Genomic DNA, 26,739 nt, shown 5'->3' on the forward strand with positions numbered 1-26,739 from the left:
AGCCTTCGCTGCCACAGCACGGGTTAGGGCTTGGCTGCAAAAAACCCGAAAAGCCGCATTAGTTGGCGAGTTCAAGCCAAAATATCCTGATTATGATTATGGCCAGGGTTAGGGCCGGCAGCGAGGGACAATTGTAGATTATTTAGCCCTGGCAAAATCTTTACCCGGCAATATTTGATAACCTAACCCTTGACAAATCGGGTGGCCCCATTAAGTAACTAAGCTGTTCGTTCAGGCTAATTAAATGTCGATGCGCAGACTGGGTATGATAGAGCATAATGCCAAAAGCCCAATGGTTTGCGTGAATATGGCATGCGACATTTATGCAGTGTCACCTTGATGCTGTAATTGCAACGCAGTCTGCTCATTTATGCAAACGTGGGCTCACCGCCTTTGCTGCTGTTGGCATCACCTTTAGAGCCTCGAGGTGGCACCCGAACGAGTTCCGTTGCACGAGACACCACCGGTGGTATCATCAAGCATGTCAATGCGCCGCGGAGTTGGCCTCGCGGCCTTTGACAACCACCAGCGCACGGCACAGCAGTATTCCGACCTCGGAAGTACGTTCCTGCAAACGCACATCGCTGAGCTGACCGACCAGCTCCTAACTTTCCAAGCCGCCCTCAAGAAATTCGCACAGTCCCACGCAGATGAGATCCGGTCGGACCCCGTGTTCCGGTCCGAGTTTGTGAAAATGTGCTCTGCGATCGGTGTCGACCCGCTCGCGAGCTCGAGAGCAAACAAGAAAGGCTCGTTTTGGGCTGAGCTCCTGGGCAGCGACGTGAACGACTTCTTTTTTGAGCTTGCGGTCAGGATCATCGAGATTTGCAGACGGACCCGGGACGAGAATGGAGGGTTGATGCTTGTTGAGGACGTGAAACGGCGGATAAACAGCTTGCCGGGACGGCCGCCGGTTTCACAGGAAGATATCGTCCGTGCCGTCGACACTCTCGCGCCACTCGGCCACGGATTCGGTATTGTTCGACTAGCGAACAAAGACTTCATACGGAGCGTGCCCCAGGAATTGAGTCGAGATCAGGCGGTTGCGATCGAGGCCACCCAGGCGCTGGGATACATTTCCGTGCCGATATTACGAGACAATTTAAACTGGGAGACTGCAAGATGTATTGCGGTTCTGGACGATCTGGTTGCATCCGGCTTAGTCTGGGTAGATGAGCTGGCTCGGCCGAAGGAGTATTGGACACCGTCGTGGATCAGACAGTGATTGGAATTTTTATTTGGTTTTTTTATAATCAGTCCGTTTGGTCAGGACTGGCGTTTGGGGTTAGCATTTAGGCATTGCATTTACAATAAATATACCAAGAGACCATGCTTTTATTTCTAAACCAAAACTCAATTGTACATCATCACAATTACGAGAGCTGATGAACACTATCCAAAGATGTCATCCACGCCGCAGACTCTTACTTTGCAAGATGCTCCAATCTAACTCTAACAGCGTTGCCGTGCGCGTCGAGACCCTCGACAGTTGCTAGTCGGACAACGGCTCCGCCGATCTTCTTGAGCCCTTCAGGAGTAAGTTCCTGGCTTGTCAAATGCTTCATGAAGCTATGGGTATTGACGCCGGAGTACACGGTAGCATAGCCATAAGTGGGCAGTGTGTGGTTAGTTCCCTGTAACCCATCAGTTCCCTTGCTACCCCAAAAAAGACGATTAAAATTGGACATACACTAGAATAGTCACCGCACGACTCGGGACTCCAAGCGCCGACAAATACACTACCAGCGTGCTGTACCAGGTCAACGTACTTGCTCGCACTCTCCAACTGCAGAATCAAGTGCTCCGGCGCGTACTTGTTGCTGAGCGCAATTGCCTGCTCGACGGTCTTGACTTGGAACGTCCGCGAATGGGCGATCGCGCCGCGGACAATTTCGACTCGCGGCAGACGCATGGCTTGCTCATGGACTTCGTCTTCGATGGCTTGTAGTTCGGCCTCGTTCAAGTCGACACCGATCAGGATGACCTGGGAGTCGACACCGTGCTCGGCCTGCGACAGAAGATCCGACGCGACGAACGCGGGGTTGGCTTTCTTGTCCGCAACCACCTAGGCCCATTAGCACTCGCATTTCATATAGTACTGCCCGCATTCGGGCTTACCAAAACTTCGGATGGACCTGCCGGCATGTCGATACTGACAAGCGCCGAAGTGTCGTTCTGGACAAGCATCTTCGCGGCAGTGACAAACTGATTTCCGGGTCCGAGAATTTTGTTGACCTTGGGTACGCTCTCGGTGCCATAAGCCATGGCGGCAACAGCCTGAGCACCACCGGCAAGCACGATCGCAGCAGCGCCGACCTTGTGAGCAACATAGACGACTTCGGGAGTCAAGGTACCGTCTGACCGAGGCGGCGAGGCGAAAACAATGTTCTTGCACCCGGCAACAAGCGCGGGAACTCCCAACATCAACGCAGTTGACGGTAGGATGGCCGTACCGCCAGGAACGTACAGACCGACGCTCTCGATCGGTCTCGAAAATCGGGAGCAAACAACGCCCGGAACTGTCTCGACAACAAGCGGCGCGCTCTCAAGCTGGCCAGCGTGGAATTTTAGTACGTTCTCGAACGAGAGATCAATCGCGTCCTTGGTCTCCTGGTCGAGCTCCATGAGCTCGGGTGGGAATGGCGCCTTCAGAACCGGTGACTTAAGCTTGGCCTTCTCGAACTTGGCTGTGAACTCCAGCAAAGCGACATCGCCACGAGTACGTACTGCTTCGACGATAGGGCCAACAAGATTCATGATATTTGCATTCTTTTGAGCAGGTCGGCGGAGTAGTTCCGTCAGTTCGCTCTCAGAGATGTCGGAAACATCCACTCGAGTAAGCTGAATGCGTCCGGTCGACTCCCTGTTATCTGCTTGCTTGACAGCACCATTAACAATTGCAGAACTGCTAGTGCTCTCTGTGTTCGGAGCAGGCTTCTCTGGTGTCTCCGCAGCCTTCTTTGCAGCATCGATCCACTTTTGCTTAGCGTCACCCTTCCTCCGCGTAATTTTCTTCGCCTTGGAATCCAGATTCCGCTCAACGTCCGCCCACGAAACGCCAGCCTCCACTGCCTTGGTCATACCGAAATAAAGCAGATCCGCGAACTCCCACGCGATCTCGTCCTTCGACTTCGCCGTCGTCAACTCCTCGGCCTCCTCCATAATCTTTGCCGACAGCAACTTCTCGTCGCTAAACAGGCGACGAGTATATGATCCCGCGGGAGCATTCTCGAGTCTCGAGACCAACGTGCGTTCCAGCGCCGGCATGCCGCCTGACTTACCGAAGCACGTCGTCGTGTCGAGGTGGCAGAAGCCTTTGCCGGCCTGCTGGACCACGAATTTGACGCAGTCGCCATCGCAATCGAGTTCGAGTCTCACGAGCGTCTGCACGGCGCCAGAGGTAGCACCCTTGAACCACAGGCCGCGCTTGCGTGATTGATACACTCCGGCACGGGCCTTGATTGCCTGTGCGATAGACTCCTCAGAAGAGTAAACGAGACCGAGGGCGACGCCCTGAGTGTCAACCACCACTGTGGAGAAGTAACCGTCGGGTCGGTCGGTAGTCAATGCGCTGCTGAAGACAGCGGCCACAGATAGCTTATCGGTCGCGGCGGGGTCTGTGGTGAGTGCTTCGGCGGGGATAATTGGGATCGCAGGCAATGCAGTGATTTTTTTGACCTGTTCTAGCGTCGGCGTGGCAGAGAATGTCACGTACAGCTTCTGACTGCCGGTGCCGTCTGCTAGGACTGATTTGCTCAATTTGCTTGCCAAGTCGGGAGTCAAGGCTGATGATGTTACGTATACGCCCTTGACATCGTCGTAGTCTTCGCCGGGGAAAACAACTCGGGATCCTGGGATGCCGATCTCGAACAGAGCGATAGCTTGCTCGTCGGTTTCAGGGAACACCGCGTCGGCCCCGGTGTCCAGTAGGGATATGATGTCGTCGATATCAATGGCAGAAGTCACCTGCACGCTGAATTCCACTAGCCCGAAGTTCGCGGAGATGTAGTCTTTAACAGTAGCAACATCTTGCGAAGTAGAGACAGGGCCGATCAGAGTGTGTCCTACAACTGACAGGTCTGGCGTCGAGGCGATATTACATGGCGCCAGTAAAGGGAGTAGTGGGAACGTCATTGTTGAGACACCACTAACATATAAAGATAATCTAGCACGTAATCTTAATAGGTTGAATTCGCCTAAATGTCCGGCTGTCACAAGGTGGAGTCGGGAAAAATGGTTGGTCGAGCCTTCGTTAGTCAACAAGGTCGATGCAGATGACTCGATTTTTAGGGGGTGGCCGCAGGATCAAAGTTTTTGTGCTCCCGTGAGGCTCGCGATGGTCACCGGTCCAGCCGGGTAAGCAAGATTTCAGGTAACTAAGCAGGATTTCAAGATTGTCAGGTTATGCTGAGGCTCGCGAGGTATGGTCTAGATGCATTGAAAAGTTGCTCTATGTAGGGGGGCCAAATGGGGTCTCATAAATGGTACCATCAGATGTTTCGTGGTATGTTCAGCACGTGGCACGAACTCATAGGTGACATGGCCGGCGCCAGAGTCTGGCTGTCCTCGACAGACCACCTAGAGGCAAGACGGAATAACATCTCCATGCCCGTGGAGCTTGGATCTTTCAACAGGTTTTCACGAGATTGACGCGTGTACCGAGTGGATCGCAGATGCCGACGGTGACTCGGCTGCGTTGTAAGGCCGGTTCACCTCTGCGTTTCAATTGGATGGACAGAGCGAGCTTCGCAATCAGATCGTGGAGCGATGTGAAAGAGCGATGGCAAGTACTGAATATCCGAGAGATTGGTGAGAACGGATCACCTGGTTTCTAGTTCCAGGGACAATCTCACACTTGCCTGCAGTGGAAGGGTTTAAAGCATGCATATTGTGTCTTATGTAAATAAGATCGCTGTATAAATCAATGCCTACCGTGCTCGCCTCCTCGTCAGTCCGACGTAGTTGAGATCTATCTTGTCGCAACCTGTTGGATAATATTGTGAACACATTTAACAATCATGACACCAAATCTCAGGCGCCCTATGTATAAACGGCACGTAGAATGCATAGGTCGAAAATACGCCCTGCATGTGTCGGGAGACCGTGCCATTTGTATGTCACCTTCCGGTAAGGAAGGGGGCCATTCTGGGCCAAAGACAATTGTTGACTCACATATGCCCAGCGCATGCGACGGTTAACATTCCCGGTAACTAGCGACTGGGACCCTGCATGCCGGAAGTCTTCATCAGCTACTGCCGAGAACATCGGGCATCGGCCGTTGTTTCATGCCGACGTTTACATTCCTCGGCATCCTCGGATATTTTACGCGTCGTGCTTGTCTATCGATCGCCAGACATGTAACTCTGAGCTCGGACATTATGCTCCATCGATAGGAGCATTTTCGCTGTAATTTCCGCATTGTTTAATTTTACATTGGCAGAGAGCAACGGCGGGCCCTGTGTTCGTTCTCTACCATTGGATAGCGTCAGAACTGAGAGATGATAAACCGTAATTAGGCATTCTGAGGCCGACCAAGCTCACGCGACGCGGACCTGAACAAAGAATGCTCCCTGTCCTGAACTCTAAACAGCCTCAAGTTACAACTCCGTTCAACGATTCATTATCATACGGAATGGCAGGATCTCTCCGCGCTATTAGTGTTTTAATGTCTGACAGGCAGCCAGTCTAAGACAGAGATCGTTGGCAGGTATGATCGGCCGCAACGGGCCAACGGCTGCCCACCGTATATTGCCACTTTGAAACATTAATGTCCGCGGGCCGAAGTGCATACGCCATGCGTCTTGGTCGAATAAGTTGTCGAAGCAATATTTCATATCTCGTGCGTTTGATATAATCCCCTAAAGATACACAGCATTAGACCGCGATGTCCAAATAATCGCAGGTCCACAGGGGGGTCGAAGCTGCATGTACGTCAACGTAGCGCCTAATTCGTCGATCACAAGACGCGATTACACATTTCTTGTTCATTCTTGTTGCAGTTTGGTGTATGGTATTCTATCGTCCGCCATGTCGGAGCAAGCTCCAAGTCGGTTAGTTGAATGGCACTAACCAGTGGCACATTCCGATTCAGTAGGCGTCCAAAGTTCAGTGTGCGTGTTGCAGACAAGATTGTGAAAATGGGTCAGCGTGAATCCCGAAGCCAGCGTCGGCCCCCCAAAATAGATACACCGTGTTTCAAGTACTTGGGTTCAGCGCTGGCCACTGTCGAACGTTAACTAAATTAGATATGTTTCGTCGGCTTGCGCAGACAAGACAGTAAGCTCACTTGGCCGGATGGCGTTAACGAACTGGTTAGCAAGGCCAGAAGAGTTTAGGGGCTTCGCGTTTTTAACTCTCGCTGGCATTCACATGGAATCGCACCGACCGCTAGTACCAAGCAAGAATGACCAGGACGCATCCGTCCGGCTTAATTGCGTCAACAAATCAAAGCACCACGGGAGCAGTTTTTAAGACCATTAAAGACTACTAAAGCATATAAAACCTATAGATGTATTATTGCAGACGGTTGAGGTGCTGACTTCGTTTACTATGGAGCTATTATAAGATCAAGGTGCGGGGGTCGAATGCAGCATAATTCCTGTGCAGATCGTATGGTCGATCCACACCGATCATTGCCAAGTGCGAGCCTGTCGTGGCACGAGGAATCATACTAAGACGTGTAAGCTGCCAACGAATATTAGCTGAGTCGAAAGGTTAACCGCAATGGACACATCTTTGGTATCGTCTTGTCGATCTGATCGACTTCCAGGAAGATTGCCGCAATCAGTGGTTGTCCCTCATCTTCCTCTACGCCGCAGCAAGGTAGCTCGCTTCGACAAGGAATCAGCAGTCGCGTTACCAGGACCTCTGTCTCCGGAGAACTTTAGATATATCGTATGCTCCAGAGCAGTTTGAAGCAGTGGTGCGGTTCCATCCGGGTCAAACTACAGATTGCCATGGCGGGCCAGGATTAACCACAGTCTGTATCATATGTCGAAAGAAGGTTTTTGGTTGCTTTCGTAGAGACTTCCAATCAAGAAAATGTGTAAGTCAGGAGTAGGCCTAAAAATAACTAGCAGCGCAGTTGCCAGAGCAACGGCGATGCATTAACTTTGTTGGCGGGTCTATCGACAACCGAATGCCTCGGTGGGCCATTTGAAACACTCCGAACAGTGCGGCGCGCACCCTATCGAACAGGATTCAAGTCACTTATGCGACAAATTTATCACATAGCTGTTGGTCTATGTGAGACGAGCTATACCTTCTCTTGTGAGGTAGAAAGTGTGCCTTTAGCACGACATCATGTAAAACTCGGAGAGATAATTGACACATGCAAGTGCACGAAAGTGGTACTGCAGATTAAAGCCAAATAAAATCGCCGCTCAGAGGCGCAGTAACAAAACCGCCGATTGGTTGCAGTCTCGGATAGCAGGGTGCCGGTGCTCATAAACCGTTCCCTGGAGGAGGCGTCCTCGATCACCCCTGAGATCGCCTAATGGAGAGTGTTCACAGTGGTCGGTATCCCAAGAGCGGATTCGCGGGATATAAGTTGAAACTTGAGAAGCGCCACTTAGTAGTCTTGCCCATTCTGTGCTGCAAACTGCATTAGCCAAACGTACACGTTCCCAAATCTGTATCGTGTAACCAACTCCTCGCCAGCAAGCTTCCACCAGAAATTAGCAATGGCACAGACACAGACACCGTAGTCTATTGCGTTTGCAGTCTCCCGAGGCCCGCACATGGAGCGATTACGCCTACCTGTTTGACCGCCCCACAATGGGCCACGAGCTGCCGGGTCAGCAGACTCTTATGTGCCTGGCCGACCCAGTCAAATCCTGGAACCGTAAAATTTTGTTCCTTGCACTTCTGCAGTGCCGCTAGACGCTAGTGCAAACTCTATTAGTGCCTCGCAGCAACGGAAACCTGCATATTTGTCTAGTAGCAATGACGCCTACGTCTGTTCATGCGCTTACAGCGAGACAATTTACTGTTCCTATCGGCAAGGGTCTAAACTATTTCGAGGCAATTCCAAACACAGCCAATTCCCACTAAGCCTTATACAGCATGTGGTACACAAATTATCCAGCCTGGCCAGTCAGTTCTCGGTCCCTCTGCCCATCCCGTTGCTTTTTTATGCCGCGTGCCCCTGCTGCTCCCCCCTCCAAAGTCCTCCACGCCCTCCTTCTTCTACAGTTTTCTCCTCCTGCATCGCTTCTCTGCTCTTATAGCACTTGTTTATCATTGTGCTACGTCTACTCCTTGATAGCCTTTCTTAGTAAGCATATTTTTTCTACTGCATGTTCCGGTGTTGGTCGATAGGGGAGTCGGTATTCTCCGAGCCCCATTTTTTTGTGTCCGCCGGCTCCTCCGTTATTGTACAATCAGCTTACGCATTGTTTTCATAGCAAGTCGACAGAATGTTCCGAAAACTTTTGGTTGCTGGTTTGGTTATCGCCGGCGCAGCTAACGGTATGTGCTTTTGTTGTGTGCACGCAATTATGAATCGGCCCGGATTGGATTCGGGCGGCCTTGGTTATGTCACCACTGCTCCGCTGTAGCGGTAGTAGCTCAATCTCAATTGGCACGATCGTAATTCATTATTCGTGTGGTGAGCTAATTTGTCATTTATAGCTGCTGTCAACGTGTGCAATGAGACAATTACCGCTAAGACTCAGGCCGATCTCGATAATTTGAGTGGATGCACCACATTCGGCGCCAACATCATCCTGGCCGAGACATTGACAACTGCTACCCTCAGCGGTATCCAGACGATCTCTGGTAATCTCATTTGCAACAATAACACCCAGATTACTTCCATTAGTGCGCCGAATCTCCAGACCATTGGTGGCAGGTTCGAGCTCAAGCAATTGACCATCCTTAGCACCCTCAGCTTTCCTCGCTTGACATCCGTTGGTGCCATTAACTGGGTGACTCTTCCTGCCGTTTCTGGACTCAGTTTTACCGCTGGAGTCTCGTCTTGCGATAACGTCTACATTTCCGATACTGACCTTTCCACCCTTGATGGTATCAACTTATCTTCTGTCAGCAGCCTCGACATCAACAACAACTTGAACTTGAATGATATCGAGATGGGTCTGACCGAGGCTACCTATCAGGTTGCTATTTCTTTCAACGGCGAGACCCAAGTCAGCTTCCCATATCTCAAGTGGGCATACAACTTGACTTTCCACGATATCTCGTCTGTTAGCACTCCTATTTTGTCCGTCGTTAATGCCTCGTACTTGCTGATCAGCAACGTCTTCGAGTCTTTCTCTGCTCCCAACCTTACTACCGTTGGCGGTCTCTCAATCGAGGACAACGACGTTCTCACCAAAATCTCCTTCCCCAAGCTTACTACTATTGGTGGTGCTGGTCTCGAGGTGTCCAACAATACTATGCTCGAAGACATCTCTGGCTTCCCCAAGCTCACCACGGTCAACGGCGCTATCATTTTGGATGGCAACTTCACCAAGTACGTATTCTTTGCTCATTCCAAAGTTCATGGTTAGAGTACTGACGCGCTCCGATTTTAGTGCAACCTTCCCGTCGTTGACTCTCGTTCGCGGCGCCGTCAACATTGATTCCAGTGAAGACTTTGACTGCTCTCCGTTCAACGCGCTGGATAACAAGGGCGGCATCCGAGGCAATGATTACAGGTGTGAAGCTGCCTCCAGTACCACATCCGTTGCCCTCTCCTCCACGGCGGCGCCTTCCTCCCGTGCTACCGGCAGCGCTGTTACTACTGCATCCGGCACTACCTCGGCTACGTCCGCTGCCACTTCCTCTTCCGCTGCTTCCCCTAACCTTGTCGTCAGTACCTCTGGCTTCACCCTCAGCGCTCTCTTGGCCGCTGTCTTCTTCGGTATCTTCTAAATTATTTTGGACTAAATAATTTGGTGATAGCGAGATGGAGTGTACGAAAATGGATTGAAGATTGATAGATGTCTTTGGGAGACAAAGGTGTTTTTGAAATGTTAATATCTTGGCTTTTGGCAAGCGGTGTTTGGACGAGGTCAGGTTCCATCATTGTTAAAATCACGTTACGCTAATAACGCTATTCATCTATTAAAGAAAACTGATTGTCGATGATGTTGGAATAGTTGCTCTTCTTGGCTGTTTGTATTGCGCTTTTGACAGTGTCTTTGTACTTGTACCTACATTTTGTATCTTTGTATTGATGTGTCTCATTAATAGGTATCTTTTACGATTCTTTGAGTATATTATTTAATAATATGTTTGATTGTGTCTGTCTCGTGATGTTTTAGTCGACATGGAAGAAGGAATCAGAACAGATCGAGAAGTCACGTGAAATAGGGGAATGGTGGATCTTCGTATAGTGCTGGTTTTACTAGCTTGTTAGTGCTAATAAATAACTGTTAAGTCGTGTCATGAACCGAATTGCGAATATACTTAAAACCTTGTCTCACCCCGACGTGATTCTGCAGTAATAACCGCCTGGCTTGCGGCCCTGGGGCAGTGATACTGTTTGGCGTAGCAGGGTGACAATTTCGATCCCGACAATCACAAGCCCCAGAGTTATGTCCTGAATGAGCGACCGTGCCAGAGTGTAGCACTTGTTATCAATTTCTGCCAGAAATTTTCAAAGCAAGATCACTTGTTTTTTCCAGTCAACTATGACCGACGTGGATTCCGAATCGTCGAGAATCGGCCAGGCGACGATCATATGATTGCTCCCAAGTTCGAGGACCGAGATAAGAATGCACCGAGATAGCATTACTTGGCGATAATACCGTGGACTCATTTACAGTGAAAACGATCGAAGTCAATGAGCGTCGAAACCGTAGACACACGCAATTTGTGCCTTACTCAACTTTCGAGAGAACGATCTTGCCCAATGTCATCACGTGCTCCTGAAATGTTCGAGGCGGGACTCGAATGATGGAGAATCGTCGTTGCGTCAATGCTCAAGGAAATTATTACGTACGATTCGCATAAATGTACGACTTAGTGACCACCAACGGCCCGTGTCTCCACGTGGCTGAGAGCACCCCCCTTTGCTAGCAGGTTAAGCGAGTCGTCTAGAAGGCACGAGATCGCCCGGTCAACTCCGTTTGCTGAGGACGGTACCTGCTCCAACTCACGTGCACGATACTTAGGCATGGATGGAAACTACTAGTGTCTTGTGCAACATATATATAGACCTCATACGACCCTCGCAAGCATTTCAAGTTGTTTATTCGTTAGATTCGAACAACATCAGTTACGTACAACTTAAATACGATCAGCAATGTCGCTTCAAAGATCATCCCGTCGTGAACCTTCTCGAAATTTCTTCAACTCTCTCTTCGAAGATCCATTCTTCCCCTTGTCGAGCCCAGTCTCCCTGCGCAATGCTTTCGTTGGGCACCCCCTTAGCCAGACGGCGGAAGGCGCAGAGGACATAGTCACATTCACGCCTTCGTTCGACGTCAAGGAGACCGACAAAGCGTTCCTCCTCGAAGGCGAGCTTCCTGGCGTCGAGAAGGACAACCTCGACATTGAGTTCCTTGATAACAACACCTTGCGCGTGAAGGGCCACGTTGAGCGCAGCAAGGAATTCCAAGAGAATGGTGAACCCGCTGAAGGTACTGACAAGGGCAAGCGGCGATCGGCGGGATATTGGGCTACCGAGCGTGTGATTGGAGATTTCTCGCGTTCGTTCAAGTTCCCGGACAATGTCGATCCTTCGGGCGTAACCGCAGGGCTCAAGCACGGCTTGTTGAAGATCAGCGTGCCCAAGGCGGCAAAGGCGCCGGCTGCGAAGAAGATCACGATTGCGTCGTCGGATTAGTTTGGAAGTCCGCTCGCGTTTGGTTTGTGGTGTTTTGGAGTAATAGGCGATTGTCATTCGCTTGGGGGGGCGATCTATTGGGTTTTGTTAGCAAAAATGTGGCGATTACGACCATTCAATGAATGAATCGATGTAACGTAGGCAAAGCAAATGCATTTAAATGTTAAATTAGTGGGAACATTCCGACTTTTGCGACTATAGTGGTTCGCTCGCGAATCTATAATCAATATTAGATGCAGCCAGGAACGTATGTCGTCGTAAATTCCCTTCGGTAAGATGCAGATCGAGCTTTACGCGCAGTCACAAGAACTGTAGGATTGGACGTCCTGCAATAAGGAGGTCTCAGTACTGCATCCATGACTTCAAGACGACGCCCGGTATGCCGAATAAGGACAAGCTTACCGACATCGGGATACCTGGTTCTCGTGACCCATGGAAAAGTTCCGACTTGTTCAGTGCATGGGGTAAGGGCGCATCGGTCATGAGAACGCTACATCTATAAACTTTAAAACCTAGCTTCGCCGATATCGGCGCTGGGACCCGAGACACTAGCACACTGCCATGTCGAATCAGCAGTTTTTGGCGAATGAAAAACAAAAAAAATGGCATCAAAATATTAGCCGCGGTAAGCCTCGATGTGCGGCTGGTCCAATACCGGCGCACCGAAATTTCTTACTTTGGATAAGTTAACCGATGCCTGCAAAATAGCTGGTTGAATATTGAGCTTGAAGGCTTTGTTCCGCCCACCGGTGCCAACAGATTACTTTTACACTTTGAATTGGCAAGTGGCAAGGCGCTATTAGCATCAAAGTATGACGAAAACCAAAATTACGCATTCTAGAGGCAACCCGACGAGAATGTTAACGTTTTTGTAAGGATCACAATACGTGATCTAGATAATCCCGGAAATCCTACTGCTCCAACCTGGAAATCGAGTCAAGTTGCTTGTGACGGATAAGAGTCTACTTTTGGTACAGAGTTGTCACAGCACTAGGTGACCCCCACTGCTTTTGTGCGGAGTTTGATGCACAAAAGGCGTCATGGCGGCGGTGCGGCTCGAAGTAACTCCAATGAGTTTACTGTAATGAAATTTCAAACTTCTCCGGTTAGATATCAATGCCAAGCAAGTCGTGCAGATTCGTCGGCGTTAGTTGATATCCCGTTGCGGCGCGCTCATATCTCGGCTGAGCCGTTAGCTCGGTCAAGACATTATGAGTCCCGGGCGCCTCAAGACGCCGATATCGGCGACGCAAACTGGTATTCGCTTTTTTATTTATGGTCTTGTCACCGCCATTGCCGCCGTACTTCATCTAATGACTCATCTCAAACGGTCGCTTATATTGATTTCCTAGTTCACGGTCTGAATTACTGCGGCTTAAAAGACAGGATCAGCGAATACGGTGTTCTCCAAGCACCGGTTGTGAGTTATGACTGCCCAGGAGACACGCTCTGTTGAAGGCATGTCTACAACCGATGACGAGAAGCATCATCAAACTTCGGAATATGATCGCCAGACAGATATCTCGCAGTCTTCGGCTGGGATAGACGATATGGACCTTGAGAAAGGCAATAATGATGACGATGAGCGCGACCTCGGTTTGACTGCCATTGAGACGTCAGTTCTTCCAGCTCTTTCACTCGAACCTGCTACTTCGGTTGTTCTTGACGCAATAGATTCTCACGCCGCTGATATTGCAGACGAGGAGGGATATGACAATGACACCAAAAATACTTCCAGAAAGAAACCCAAGCGGAGAAAGCCAATAGGGTTTCTGCACAGTGTTTGTATAATCAAAGAACTAGAGAATCCATACGAGTATTCCGAGGCTGTCAAATTGCTTCTAGTATTCATTTTTGCATTTGCTGGCATGGTTCCTGCTATGGGATCTGCGGTGTTTTATCCTGCCGTTAACACTATGGCGGCGGACTTCCATACAAATTTGACGGTCATTAATGTGAGTGGAATTTTACGATAACCATGCATTCGGCTAATGAGTGACTAGTTGTCGGTCGGTTTTTATATGTTTTCCCTGGGGTTATTTCCGCTGTGGTGGAGTTATCTCTCGGAATTACTTGGTCGTCGTGGTGTATACATTATATCGTTCTTAATGTTCACGTGTATGTCGGTCTGTGCCGTTAAGTAATTTTACGTATATGCTAATTTGTACGTTAGTATTTAACATTGGTTGCGCTCGATCGACTAGCGTCGTCATGCTTGTGGTATTCCGAGTTTGCGCGGGCGGTGCCGCTGCCTCGTCTCAAACTGTAGGCGCAGGTGCAATTGGTGATATTTACGTACCTACCCAGCGTGGAAAGGCTAATGGCTGTACGTATCTCTCGATTGATTGATTTCAGTGCAACAGTCATACTAATTCTCACAGATTTCTATCTTGGACCGCTATGTGGGCCTATGCTTGCAGTAGGTTAATGATAATCTCCCGAGACAATAGCTAATTATAGTGCTAGCCCATTTTTGCCGGTGCGCTGAATGATCGCTGGGGCTGGAGGTCAACACAGTACTTTCTCATAATAGTTGGCGGCTTTGCTTTCTTGATGATGCTCGTTCTCCTTCCTGAGACTCTTCGCCCACAAATTCTACCGACCGAAGTTCAGGAGAAGCGTGCTTTGCAAAAGAAGAACCACAAACTCAGGTCCTACGCACACGAGTTTTTTGACTTCTTCTCTGGCCCATTCAAGTCCTTCGCACTTTTGAAGTATCCAACGTTTGTATACGCAATTTTGTATAATAGTTTCGGATATGGATCTTTATATATGTAAGCATTATTTTACACGAGAGAAAGCTGGCTGACAGGGGAATAGGCTGAACAACACTCTTCCGGATCTATTCCAGAGTCCGCCGTATAACTTCTCGTCAATTGTCACCGGTTTGCTATACCTTCCCAACGGTTTGGGATACGTGTTGGGTAGTCTGGTTGGTGGTCGATGGAGTGACCGGATTCTCAAAAATGCCATTAAGAAAAATAATGGCAAAATGGTGCCAGAAGCGAGGCTAGCCGAGAATATGCTGACCGCAGGTATTGTCGTTTGTAGTGGAATGATTTTATTTGGGTGGACTGCTTGGAGACACTTGTTCTGGTTTGTTCCGGTATGAGCTATGTCATTACTTGATGGAGATTTAAATGACTGCTAAACTTCGACTCTAGATAATCGGAACATTCTTGTTCGGTTTCGGATCATTGATTATTTTCACAACAACATTGACATTCTTGGTCGATTCTATGCCGCAACGGCGTAGTGCTGCGGTTTCTATTAACACTTGTATGCCATTTGTGCATGTCGTGTCAACTGTTTGAAATTAACGAACCTCTAGTTATTCGATGCATGTTTGCCGCTGCCGCATCTTTCATTACCGTCCCACTCAATAATGCCATTAAAACTGGCTGGCTGTTCACTATCTTGACGATAATAGGCATAATATTCTTGGGTTTGCAGGTTTACGTGAAAAAGGTTTGTAAAATTTGGGTCACATCCACTAGAAGAAAGGTTTTGATTAATTTGCGTCATTAGAAAGCACCGGAGTGGCGAGCGAAGATGGAGTTGGAACTCGATCAGTGAGCAGCGAGAGAGGCGGTCACACTATCAGCTTCAGGCAGTTTGCATAATTTTGGGTTACGTTGGATTGCATTTGTATTCATGGACGATACATGGACAGTGACTTGGTGTGCCTAGGATCAAAAGTTACTATATTTGGAATTAAAAGTTCGAAACTCTTTTGAGTCGGTCACTGAAACGAAGCTTCTCTGAGTGATATCGCGACGACGGATCGTGCTATTTTTTGGGAGGGCAAGTGCTCAAATGACGGCGACAAGAAGTTACACTGAAGGGAAGGGAATTATCGTAGGAGTTGGCTCTAAACGGCGACGGACTTAGGTCTTCCTCTTGGAGGCCAAACAGTATTCTGGCATTTGAAACAACAATTCAGTAATTCAGTCGAGGCTGGGCAACGCGTAATTTACTTCGTCGTGCAAATCGATGATAGCCCCAGTGTAACAATTAGCTGTCGAACAGGCCAAAAAACTAACGAGATACCCATAATGGGATCAGTATATTCCATTAGTGGGGGCCATCCATAATGACACTAAATTTGCTTTGGCCGTCTACACGGCATTGTTCTCGTCATCAGATTTGGCTGTCCTGCAAAAGCGATTCAAGTGATTATTGGACACGCTTGTAGTTGAGTCGTCGTAGCCCGCTGTGTCACAAAAAAATAAAACCTGTTTGAAATTGGTATTCGTAAATATCATAGTCATTACATATGTTCTTGCAACTAGTGTTTCGACCTCGCTGGTAACTAATTGTTCCCCGAACCCCCGGTGGGTTGCACGTTCGTGAACGTACATATAGGTACGCGGTGCGGCGTCTGGGGGGTTGCCTTTCTCATCACATCAGTAAATCAATAAACTGGATCATCGCCCTAGATGTCGAACCATGGGCCAGAAGTTCATCCGCCAGGCTCACATGCGCCAAACGGCACCAACCGAGCTCCAGTCGACGACGACACCCTCTTCACAGAAGAAGATGCCGAGAGGTTAGGCACTCTTATTGAAGCTGTTGTGACCACACCTTACAAATATACCAACCACGTCGAATTGGTCGAGCTGCTCAAGAGGGCTGGTCCAGGAGCGTTCGACGATGAACTACGCGATGCACGACTCCGAATGGCTGGACTGTTTCTTATGGATGAAAATTTTTGGGAAGAATGGATCGATGACGAGGCAAGCAAGCGTGAGGAAAAAGCAGAAGCGAGTGGAGGAGTATACGATGATGAGGATACTATTAAGCTACTTGAACTGCACGCGCGAAGCGTGAATGACCTCTTGTCAGTGCCTTTATGGAAAGGATACGTTGAATTTGTCATGAACGAGCACGAACGAGAGAAGAAGGAGGGGAGACCTGCGGAGCTGAGTATGTTTGAGAAGAGTACGCTGGAAAATGTGTTGGTAGAAGCCGTCAACGCGACCGGTTACTCAATACCTGATGTGAGTTATTGTGGTTTATTTGATCGCTGTGGAACGTGGAAACTAATGTTGATCGCAGAGCCATGAGATTTGGGATCTATATAGAGACCTGAAATTACGCGACGTACAAGCTAGCCCGTCGGCCGATAATATTGCTCTTTTGAAGCGATACTACCTCGCGCGATTCAAAGTCCCACACGCGACAATCGACCAAACGTTCGCAGATTACTCGACGTTCATCACGCAACATGAAAACCATAGCTACGAGGAGGAACTTGTGGCGGCCAACAAGAAAGTCTATGAGACAAAAAAACTACTCGCCGTGTTTCAGCCATTCGAGGACCACCTTGCCACGGCTCAGAATGACGTTAATGTTTGGGCTCAATATATCGATGCTGCTGTCAATCTTCACAAGAAGCAATTCGATCCAGAGATTCCGAAAGCGCTATATGAGCGCGCGATCAAATGTTCTCCAGCCATCGCGGCTATCTGGGACAACTACGTCTTGTATCTGCTCGAGCACCAAAACTTTCAATTACTGACAATCGATGCAGTCTTAGAGCGTGCCGTAAAAGCATGTCCAAGATCAGGAAATTTATGGGCGCACATGATACGCACTCGCGAGCGATTCAAGGCGACCGCCGAATTGATCGAGGAAGCCAAAGACCGCGCTGTCGCGACCGGCTTGCTGAGCACGAATGCTGAGGAGTACAGTATCATGGCTGCAGCATGGATCTCATATCTGCGACGGAAATACGCCAATGATCTGGATGAGAATCGTTTGGTGTTCAGCGGACAAGTCGAAGCAGTAATGGCTGACTTTGACCAGACGTTCCCGAGGAAGAACAGGAAGGACCAGACATATATTCTGCCGAGGATGTACATTGCAATCTTAACACAGCTAGGCGAGATTGCCAAAGCAAGACAGCAATGGCAGGACCTGGCAAACAAACACGCAAGAGATGCAGATTTCTGGCTGCGGTGGTATAACTGGGAGAGGAATGTTTCTCTGGCAAGTGGGGACGTGCTGACGTCCGCAGGAGTTTTGGAGACAGCGGTCGGGATTAAAAGTCTGGACGCGCCGGAACGGATATGTGAAGCATTGTTAGAGTTTGAGCGGGATTATGGATCTGCGTTTTCAATGGAGAAAGCTGAGGTCAAGGTCAAGAAACTGATGAGGGTTGTTCAGCGACGGCGGGCTATGGAGGCCGCTAAGGCTCCGGACGGAAAGACCAGCTTAGTTGCTCCTGTTACTGGCGACTCTGATGCGGAAGAGGAAAGCAAGGTATCAAAGCGGAAGGGACACGGAGATGAGCCAGAGAAACCAAATCCTAAGAAAGCCAGGACGGAGTCAGATCTTTCGGCGCCGGCCAGAGATCGCGAACACGCGACTGTCATTGTTGAAGGTCTACCAACGGATGTCAATGACCGGAAAGTGAGCAATTTCTTCAAGGACGTAAGTGTATTCTATTACCGTTTCGAGGCAAGACGATACTAATGTAGGATAGTGCGGCGAGATCAAAAGTCTGAAGATTGTAACAAGCGACACTTTTGCGTCCGCGACCATAGAATTCGAAACTGCAGAAAACGTGCTCGCCGCCCAGACGCGCGATCAAAAGGTATTGGATGGGCATACCATTACTGTCCGCGTCGGTGCGGAGACCACGCTGTGGATTACGAATTTTCCATCCGCTGCTGATGACGAATACATTCGGAAGGTTTTCGCGCCATTTGGAGAGATCGTGGATATCAGGTTTCCGTCGCTTACGGTTAACAACAAACGGCGATTTTGTTATTTGCAGTATAAACGGCCCGAGGACGCGCACGCGGCTCAGCAGACACTAGATGACTCGCCCGCACCGCCGGTGTCGTCAGCCACGAACCAGAAGGAGACGTCCAAGCCACGGAAGCTGATCGTCAAAATCAGTGACCCTTCACAGAAGCAGCATCGTCAGGGCGCTGTATACGAAGGCCGCGAACTATTTGTCAGGAACATTCCTATGTCGATGAAAGAACCTGACATCCGCAGAATGTTTTCCAAGTACGGGCCTCTGGAGCGCGTGCATTTGCCGAGCAAGGACGAGCTGTTTCACACACACCAAGGGTTCGGGTTTGTGTCGTATGAGAATGCGGAAGATGCGAAGAATGGGCTGGAGTTGGATATGACCAAGATTGGAGATCGGATATTGAGTGTTACTGTTGCAGAGGCGAGGACCTCTGGGGCAAGCCGGGGCGGACGGGCTGGTTTTGGTGGACGAGGGAGAGGCAGAGGCCGGGGTAGTGACGACAGTGCGAATCGAGCTGACCACCGAGCCCGGAGGATTTGAAAACTTGGTTTGTATCATAGCAATTGTAAAAATCAAGACGGCTTCTGAGTATGGCCACGATCACCAATTCGGCTACTTCAAGCAGCCCACTACTCATTTGTCTACTAATTGCATTACGGCGTACTGATTAGAAATTCGACCAAAAATCTGCTCGGCCATGGTATTTTATAGAGTTGGCCAGAATAATAACCATGGCTGGCGTTTTCTAAATTTTTTTTTCTTTTTGTGAATCTCTCGATCGCGACGTCATGAGCAAATTTGGCAAAAGTAGAACCGCTTAGAACATTCGAGACGCGCGACGACAAGCCACCGAATACCACGGGTTAGGTCACTTTTGGGGTTTACGGCACCCATTTTAACCGCGCGGTGTCGAAGCAGGCATGGTGCTTCCCCGATCCAAACTGTGGCCTTTTTTGCATTTTTTTCCGGTGCGGTTTGACATTATTTGTTGATCTACGAATTTGTGACGTGAATTGAACATTTGTTGAGAGGTATGTGTATTGTTTGATTTTAGATTACTGGGAACAGTGGATCAGCAATGTTTTCGGGAAGGTGATTGCGAACAAAGCCAGATTGATCTCCATGAATGATGATCAAGTTCAGGTTTTTAGTTGCGGGCTAATTTCCAACATTTTTGAACGCGATGATGCTAATGCTGCCATTCTCTTAATTGCAGACTCGCTTTGCGCATATATTCTACGTTTCTATAATTCACAATGGCGACAACTCCTGAAGGTACGTTGGAATTTGCAATTAACAGGCAAATCCGGGTCGATACTAAACAAAGCACAGTCCTGTGGGCGCAGCGTTCGTCCGAGCTTGAGCCAGAGAAGAACGTAATCTACTTAACAGTCAACGCGATCGACGTCGAGTCGCCGGACGTTACTATCACGCCGACGACTTTTTCGTACAAGGGCACATCGGCTAGCGGCAAAGAGTACGCGGTCGACCTCGAGTTTTTCGACGAGATCGATATTGAGAATTCGAAGAAGACGATCACGGGTCGAGATGCGTTCTTTATTTTGAGGAAGAAAGAGGCGAAGGAGGAGTTCTGGCCGCGATTGATAAAGGACAAGAGAAAGGTGCACTACATCAAGACTGATTTTGACAAGGTAAAGCTGTTTTGCGGTGATGTGGAACCGGGGGAAAGCGGCTAACTATTTCGCAGTGGGTCGATGAGGACGAACAGGAAACTGCTCCAGGTGATGACTATGCGGGATACGGCGGTGGCATGGACTTCTCGTCGCTTCAGAACGAGCTTGGAGGCGCAATGGGAGGTATGGGAGGTATGGGAGGTGCAATGGGAGGTATGGGAGGCGCAATGGGAGGATTTGGAGGTGCAGGTGATGCGCCCGGCCCGTCGTCGTTCGACGACGACTCGGACGACGATGAGGGGTTGCCAGAGTTGGTGGATGAAAAGGAGGAGGAAGGGGCGGAGGAAGAAAGTAAGGACTAAGCTGTACTGTAGTGGTTGGAAATGTTTTATTGCTTGAGAGCGGCCCTGTACGAATTATGCCAGTGTTTTAATCGCATATGTGTATAAAATATAGTCGAAGAGTTGACCGAGCCGTACATGAACGCGCAAGAACGTATCCATTTATGTTTCCATATCAGTTTATGTTTTCAAATGCAGGATTTTTTAATATTTAACTAGCTTACAATAGCATCTCGAAGACTAGTTCACTCTCCGGTATCGTCGTCATCACTGCGATCGCCATCAATGCTTTCGGCTCGCCGCCGTAGGTCGTCCATATCCCACGCGTCGCCGCCGCCTTCATCTCCTTCATCGTCGCGCTCGAACTTGCCGTGTTCAAAGAGCCATTTACCGCTATGCGCGACCTCGTCCTTCTTCTTCACGAGCTCGTCCTCCGCGGACTTCTTATTCAATCGATCTTGCTTCCACTTATTAAATGTCTCGAGCGTGACGGGCGTCAGGTTGGCACCAAGCTTGTGTCGCTCGGTCTCCAAGAAGTCTTCCAGCGTCAGCGTGGGCGCGTTCGCCGCCGCCGCTCTCTCGGCCTGCTTCTGCTCGTTCGTCTTGAGCGTGAATCCGGGCGGGAGCGAGTGCTTGTACTGGCACGTGTCGCCGCCGTTCGGGCACACCCAGAACCAGCCATACTTCTTGGTCTCGACCGCCTCGATGAAGTACTTGCACACGATGTTTGTCGTGGTTTTGGGGTTGCCGTGCTTGGACATGATTACGGACCGGAGCGTCTCGTCGTCCCAGGTCTCCATGCCATCGGCCGGTTTAGTTTCGCGGGCGTCGGTGTAGAGGTCTTTCTTTTGCGTCTTGCGCTCGATGTCGATGTCGTGGCTGAACTTGCACTTTGAACCTTTGGTACAAGTGCCCTGCTTGAAATAGATGCACAGCACGCTGCAAAAATCTCGTCAGCAGCGCTCCCTCATCAGCGGCAACGTTAACGGATAGATGTACGTACGTCTTGGGGTCAACCCCAAACGGGATCTTCTGGGTCTGCATAACAGGCTTAAACAGCTCGGCCGCCTCCGCCTTTGCCTTGTCGGCCGCCTTCTTCTCGGCCGCGCGCCGAGCCGCCTCGGCTTCCTTCTTCTTTTGCAGACCGGACTGCCCCTGGGTTTCTACTTGCTGGACATATTTCTGAACTTTGGCTGATTTGTTTTTCTGCAGTTCGAACGGTTAGTCAGCTGTGTACGACAAAAATGTTGCCGGGCAAGGCGACTCACGTTTTTGAGACCGAACGTCTTGTCCGAGACGGCTTGCTGCTTCTTTGCGATCTGTGCGCGATCGGGCTTGGGAGCTTTCGGCGGCATGATGATTGTTGTATGTATGTGATATTAATTTCTTTTCAAGAAATATTGGAAAAAAGTCGCGTGCAAAAAATCGACGAGTTCGATGGCGAGGCGGTATCACTTGAATTTACTGTGATCCGCCTTCACAATTCCTACCTAAAAATAAAACAAACACACTCTCTCTCTCCTTGGCCTGCCACTCGTGTACGTCGTCTTTTTTGCACAGCCTGATATAAATGGCTGGTCGCTGAAGATAAAATGTAGGTTGGATTAAGGTGACAATGAACCAACTAGAGTTATTCGCAGTATGTAAAAAATCGCCAAATGTTAAATGTGTCTACCATTAGTGTGTCTGGAGACGAACGGCTTAGTGGTAGTTAACGATTTGGCCACATCACCATGATGTCCCAGCTGTTTTAGAACAAGGATCTAGCGCGTACGGCTGTTTTTTTTCCCCATCAAGTCTGGTCGCAACAAACGAGAGCGTTCGTAACATTAGAACAGAGAACCAAGAACCAGCAGGCAAGATGATGAATGATAAGCAACTTGAGAGTCTGGCCACCGGGCTGGGCGTCGTTATGATGGGACTTATTGTTGTGTATCACTTCATCAGCAATAACGCGAAGCCGCCTACAACAAAGTGATTCCGGGCACGTACTTCGAATGTGTGAGGAGGATTACTGAAGATGGTATTGGTGATTTCAGCGTGAACCAAAGGATGACAGTCGGCAGGCATCCTTGAGAGTACATATATTTTCTGTGATTATCGAGAGACATTCACGGGTTACGGCGCGCCTGATTGAAAATACACTGTATAAATAGAATCGAGAATGGGTATGTGATGCGCATACTAGATGGATGACGAGCCTAATGTTTCTTTAGATGCAACGCCTACTCTTATTTAAAGGAACGCAACGTATGCAAAGTTTGGGAGGCGGTTTGGTATCATAATTTGTATCATAATGGCATGGGTTGAAATTCATGAGATATGTAATCAGTGCATTATATTACTTGTAGACTATTCAGTTGAATACACAGGGGACAAATCGTGCTTCTGGCCACATATCAATGAGCATTGCTGATTGTCAAAACCGATGGCGAATATGTAGGGGATCCGACCCCGTAGAGTATTCGATTGTTCAGTCATAACCCGGGTGACGGAGAATGACGCGCGCCGCGGCTCCGGGGCGCCGGATTGCGAAGATCGCGATCATGACTCTGTTGAGCTGTCAGTTATTGCTCGATCCCACGCTGTTCGCGTGTCAATGTTATTTTTAGAGTGGAATGGCATGACCAGCGAAGGCGTCAGTAGCTTGGCGGTTATTATTATGAGCTGCAGTGCATCGAGTTGACGAAAGGCACTTGCAACGGAAAGCGTAGTGATATTAGCCACATAGCGAAACAACCGTCGCGGGGATGAATCCAGCCGATACATGAACAGCTTGGGCGTTGAGGTTTGCGGCTCTCTGTCATGTTGGATCAGTTTGCGGCTGAGAGGGTCTCGTGCTAAATTGTCTTGGCCCATTATCATATTATGAATATGAACCTGGTCTGCACGCGTGGCAATCAAAGTGTAATAATAGCCGCTGGTTTGTTTTAGTATCACTGAAACAACCAGTGTTCCATGCCATGAGTCACCTGCACTTGCTCAGCAGCGACCGTTTAGTCCCGGTTTACTACTCTTCTCTAGTTGACGAGGAGAAGCAATTAATAAGGTAATAGACGTGTTTGTACTACCGGATTACACCTTATACCAGGTAAGACTATAGGTGTCTGCTGTCAATACGTATATTCATTGCATGATGAGAATACGTTGCATGACGTCATCAACTTTGGCCGACGCTCGATTGCCTCTTGGAGCAGAAAAACACGTCGCCAACGGACACATTTAGAAACACTGCGACTGGCACTTTATTGTCTGCCAGCCTATCGCCCTGGCCCGTGATCACTCTAGATACCGGCCATGCTAACTGGGCCTGTTCTTCTTCACTGGCCATCGGAAACAGCCGCGAATGGCAGAGACACGGCGGCCATGCGAATCGCGACGACGCCTCGAGTCATTTTTTCTTCGTTTTTGCGCATTAATACAACAGACACATGGACAAGGCCGCTGGTTGTGCTCGCACATGGCCGAAAACGAATGGTACAGTTGTGCTGCTGCCACCTGACCCTTCAGGCTCCAAGCCGCACCGCCACGGCAGCCTATCACCTTATCACTTATCACCCACGCGTCGTCGTTGGACTACGCGTCCTCGGTGGCGGTGCTAAGTCCTTTCTCCGCAAATTTTTCACTGCCTTTATACCGTGCCAGTAGTGGCATAAGTGTCGCGCGGTGCTAGTTGTCACCAGCCACAGACACTCCGCACTTGGTGTACTGTGAGGATGAGGCAGGCCAAGCGCTAGCGAAAACTAAGCACCGGTGCGCCCCACGCTTGTGCCCGATTACGTAGGGTGGCTTCCCCTGTACCTACCCAGGCAAATTATTCGTCCACGGAATAATTTATTCCAGTAAATCAAACTTGCTGGAGCGTGCGGCTGTTGCGGTGTGCACAGCTTATTGTTGAGTCCATCGCCTTCACACGCTGTATCTGTCTTGTTGCGATGACGATGACGAACCACTACTACCTCTCTACATCAATGGATAGTCTCGGTTCAGCCCGTTTCTTTGCAGGCGTGCTGCGGCTTCTGATGTTGCCCCTGTCCGCCTGACGTTTCCGCCTGACGCCATGTCGCAAGCTTTTAACCCTCGCCAGGCCTGGTGGTCGTTGTGGCGGTGGTGAATGAGTGAGTGGCTTCCCCCGATAACCGGCTATCAGATCAAGTCAATCGTCAATTCTAGATTCCCGCCCGTACCCATTGCACCGCCATGCACCGCCCTGCCGACGCGCCAGCGCCGCGCAGCAGGCGCGCCTCTCAGGCCAAGTGGCAACAAGTGGCGGTGCGTCACCTGATGGGGCCCCCCCAGTGCATCAACATGCCATCCGCCGCGTCACTTGCGCCCTAATCACATTTGTGCCGTACTCACTTCTCGCGTAACCGCACCGGTACCTTGCGTGTTGGGATCTTTTCATCTTTTTTGCATCTTTTTTGCTCATCTTTGCATCAACCTCTCCTCTTCCATTCAATATTTCCAACTACATTCCGCCTGTCCTGTCTCCTTCGGACAATACTGCTGCTGCCTGCCTTGCTGCCTGCGTCACAAGTGCCGCTCGGCCAGCATGACGCTTGCGCCTGATCCCCGTACTTCCCGTCCGCACGGCGGCGGCGTGCATTATCAAGCCCCTTCTTCATCAGCATCGTCGGCCCAACATCAGTCGACCTCGGCGACGACCTCTGCGCCCGTCGCTGCTTCTGCTGCTCCTGCCGCCGCTCCGCCTGTCTGCCAGAATTGTGCTACGTCAACCACTCCGCTCTGGCGCCGCGACGAATCGGGCCAGGTCCTCTGCAACGCGTGCGGTCTCTTCCTCAAGCTACATGGTCGAGCACGCCCGATCTCGCTCAAGACAGACGTGATTAAGTCCCGGAACCGAATCAAGAACCCGCACCACGCAGGCGGTCATGGTCATGGTCACGGCCACGGCCACGGTCAGACTAACGGATCTGGAGGTGGATCCAGCGCGCCCCAGGGATCGGCCTCATCTGCAAACGGCACCGCTGCTCGCAAGAAGCATGAGTCGCACACAAACAACTCGAATGCCAGTCCACCAAGTGGACGACCACAGCCTGCGTCCGAGGCCGATGCCGGTGGACTCATGCACCTTGCTCAGGCTCTCCATGTGCAGCAACAACAGCAACAACAACAACAACAACAACAACAACAACAACAACAACAGCAGCAGCAGCAATATGAGTCCCGCATGATGCAGCAGCCGACGCATCTTCCATCTTTGTCGGCAGCTATTAAAGAGGAATCGTCGCCCAGTATGCAGCCAGCCCGCGGCTCGCCTCTTGTAAATGCTCAGGGTCCTCACCACCTGTTGGCGCCAGTCGCTGGTCCTGTCTCTCCATTGCTGCCATTGCCACGTGCTCTCGGTCCGTCTGATATGCTGACTCCGCCGGAAAACTCACCACCGGTCGTGCCTCAGATCGGCCAGCAGCAACGTCAGCAGCTCTATGATTCAAGATCGCCGGCACTACCACCGATGCAGACCCAGCCGCCACATCTGTCAGCACAAGTCCAGAGTTCGCAGCATGCTATTCCGTCTCCGGGCTTGCTTCCGTTACCGCATGCCTCGACACCTCATGCACCGCATTCGTCGACTCCGCTTGGTGATCCCGCGACTCCTCCTTCGGCATCACTCGCACCGCTAGTGAGGAGAGGCAACACTCCGCCTCACCTCTCACTAGCAGGACAGCACGAGCACGAGATATCACCGCTCGTCCCCGCAAAGTCGGCAATCGCTCTCGCTCAGGCTCGCGGTCACTCTCCGCCCGCAACATTGGCTCCGATTGTGAAGCCTACGTCAACGCCGCCGTTGGTGCATTCCTCGATCGCACCGGCAAACGCTGCGCTGTCCGGGTCGACTACGCATGCCACGATGGAGTCGCTTGTAACTGCAAACCAGACCTTGCGGACTCGCGTGTCAGAGCTCGAGCTCGTCAACGACTTGTTCAGGTCGCGCATCTCCGAGCTAGAGTCGAATGAGGCTTCCGCGCGGAAATCTGAGCTCACCAGACGCGAACTCGAGACTCAGCTGCAACGAAAGTTGGAAGAATCCGGCAAGAAGAACATGGAATTGCAATCACGCGTCGAGGAACTCGAGATCGAGAAGGAGCGATTTGCCTCTGAACGCGAGAAGGTGAAGCTCAGAGAGCAACAGCTTATGCAGCTGCAACAGCACCAGCAGCATCAGAACCAACTACTCCATCCCCA

General features: G+C 50.1%; 9 protein-coding genes across 9 annotated transcripts; 7 read left to right on the forward strand and 2 right to left on the reverse strand.

Annotated features, from left to right (window-relative positions):
• Nucleotides 1–419: 419 nt before the first annotated feature.
• Nucleotides 420–1,327, forward strand: POJ06DRAFT_261348 (EAP30/Vps36 family-domain-containing protein). The gene has a single exon (XM_056188613.1). It carries the CDS (start codon nt 482–484, stop codon nt 1,223–1,225), a length of 744 nt encoding a protein of 247 aa, XP_056040885.1. The 5' UTR covers nt 420–481; the 3' UTR covers nt 1,226–1,327.
• POJ06DRAFT_261349 (histidinol dehydrogenase-domain-containing protein) lies at nt 1,328–4,278 on the reverse strand. The gene is made up of 3 exons (XM_056188614.1): nt 2,119–4,278; nt 1,691–2,065; nt 1,328–1,634 (listed from the first exon to the last, which is right to left on the reverse strand). The coding sequence occupies exons 1-3, from the start codon at nt 4,132–4,134 to the stop codon at nt 1,425–1,427; spliced, it is 2,601 nt and encodes an 866-aa protein (XP_056040886.1). The 5' UTR covers nt 4,135–4,278; the 3' UTR covers nt 1,328–1,424.
• A 3,647-nt stretch (nt 4,279–7,925) lies between these two features.
• POJ06DRAFT_31723 (uncharacterized protein) lies at nt 7,926–10,237 on the forward strand. The gene is made up of 3 exons (XM_056190861.1): nt 7,926–8,275; nt 8,632–9,472; nt 9,534–10,237. Exons 1-3 carry the CDS (start codon nt 8,065–8,067, stop codon nt 9,871–9,873), a joined length of 1,392 nt encoding a protein of 463 aa, XP_056040887.1. The 5' UTR covers nt 7,926–8,064; the 3' UTR covers nt 9,874–10,237.
• Nucleotides 10,238–11,013: 776 nt separating this feature from the next.
• On the forward strand, nt 11,014–12,169 carry POJ06DRAFT_31725 (HSP20-like chaperone). Its single transcript, XM_056190862.1, has 2 exons — nt 11,014–11,863; nt 11,971–12,169. Exon 1 carries the CDS (start codon nt 11,249–11,251, stop codon nt 11,789–11,791), a length of 543 nt encoding a protein of 180 aa, XP_056040888.1. The 5' UTR covers nt 11,014–11,248; the 3' UTR covers nt 11,792–11,863; nt 11,971–12,169.
• A 1,172-nt stretch (nt 12,170–13,341) lies between these two features.
• POJ06DRAFT_201931 (major facilitator superfamily domain-containing protein) lies at nt 13,342–15,319 on the forward strand (the record flags this gene model as incomplete). Its single annotated transcript, XM_056185257.1, has 8 exons — nt 13,342–13,746; nt 13,795–13,909; nt 13,965–14,117; nt 14,173–14,210; nt 14,258–14,565; nt 14,612–14,897; nt 14,956–15,070; nt 15,123–15,319. 8 exons carry the CDS (start codon nt 13,342–13,344, stop codon nt 15,317–15,319), a joined length of 1,617 nt encoding a protein of 538 aa, XP_056040889.1.
• Nucleotides 15,320–16,196: 877 nt separating this feature from the next.
• POJ06DRAFT_31870 (uncharacterized protein) lies at nt 16,197–19,378 on the forward strand. The gene is made up of 3 exons (XM_056190864.1): nt 16,197–16,791; nt 16,850–18,226; nt 18,279–19,378. The coding sequence occupies exons 1-3, from the start codon at nt 16,231–16,233 to the stop codon at nt 19,095–19,097; spliced, it is 2,757 nt and encodes a 918-aa protein (XP_056040890.1). The 5' UTR covers nt 16,197–16,230; the 3' UTR covers nt 19,098–19,378.
• On the forward strand, nt 19,373–20,631 carry POJ06DRAFT_31844 (HSP20-like chaperone). The gene is made up of 5 exons (XM_056190863.1): nt 19,373–19,588; nt 19,774–19,832; nt 19,890–20,209; nt 20,266–20,374; nt 20,426–20,631. The coding sequence occupies exons 2-5, from the start codon at nt 19,814–19,816 to the stop codon at nt 20,551–20,553; spliced, it is 576 nt and encodes a 191-aa protein (XP_056040891.1). The 5' UTR covers nt 19,373–19,588; nt 19,774–19,813; the 3' UTR covers nt 20,554–20,631.
• A 146-nt stretch (nt 20,632–20,777) lies between these two features.
• POJ06DRAFT_227731 (uncharacterized protein) lies at nt 20,778–21,938 on the reverse strand (the record flags this gene model as incomplete). The annotated part of the gene is made up of 3 exons (XM_056185751.1): nt 21,801–21,938; nt 21,536–21,738; nt 20,778–21,471 (listed from the first exon to the last, which is right to left on the reverse strand). The coding sequence occupies exons 1-3, from the start codon at nt 21,885–21,887 to the stop codon at nt 20,778–20,780; spliced, it is 984 nt and encodes a 327-aa protein (XP_056040892.1). The 5' UTR covers nt 21,888–21,938.
• A 2,942-nt stretch (nt 21,939–24,880) lies between these two features.
• On the forward strand, nt 24,881–26,695 carry POJ06DRAFT_215038 (uncharacterized protein; the record flags this gene model as incomplete). Its single annotated transcript, XM_056185512.1, has 2 exons — nt 24,881–25,421; nt 26,217–26,695. Coding segments are annotated over exons 1-2 (816 nt in total), but the record flags the coding sequence as incomplete, so codon positions are not given.
• Nucleotides 26,696–26,739: the final 44 nt, after the last annotated feature.

The sequence above is a fragment of the Lipomyces tetrasporus genome, assembly GCF_029532465.1.
Source record: "Lipomyces tetrasporus strain NRRL Y-64009 chromosome Unknown POJ06scaffold_11, whole genome shotgun sequence".
In the NCBI taxonomy this organism is placed as follows: Eukaryota; Fungi; Ascomycota; class Lipomycetes; order Lipomycetales; family Lipomycetaceae; genus Lipomyces; species Lipomyces tetrasporus.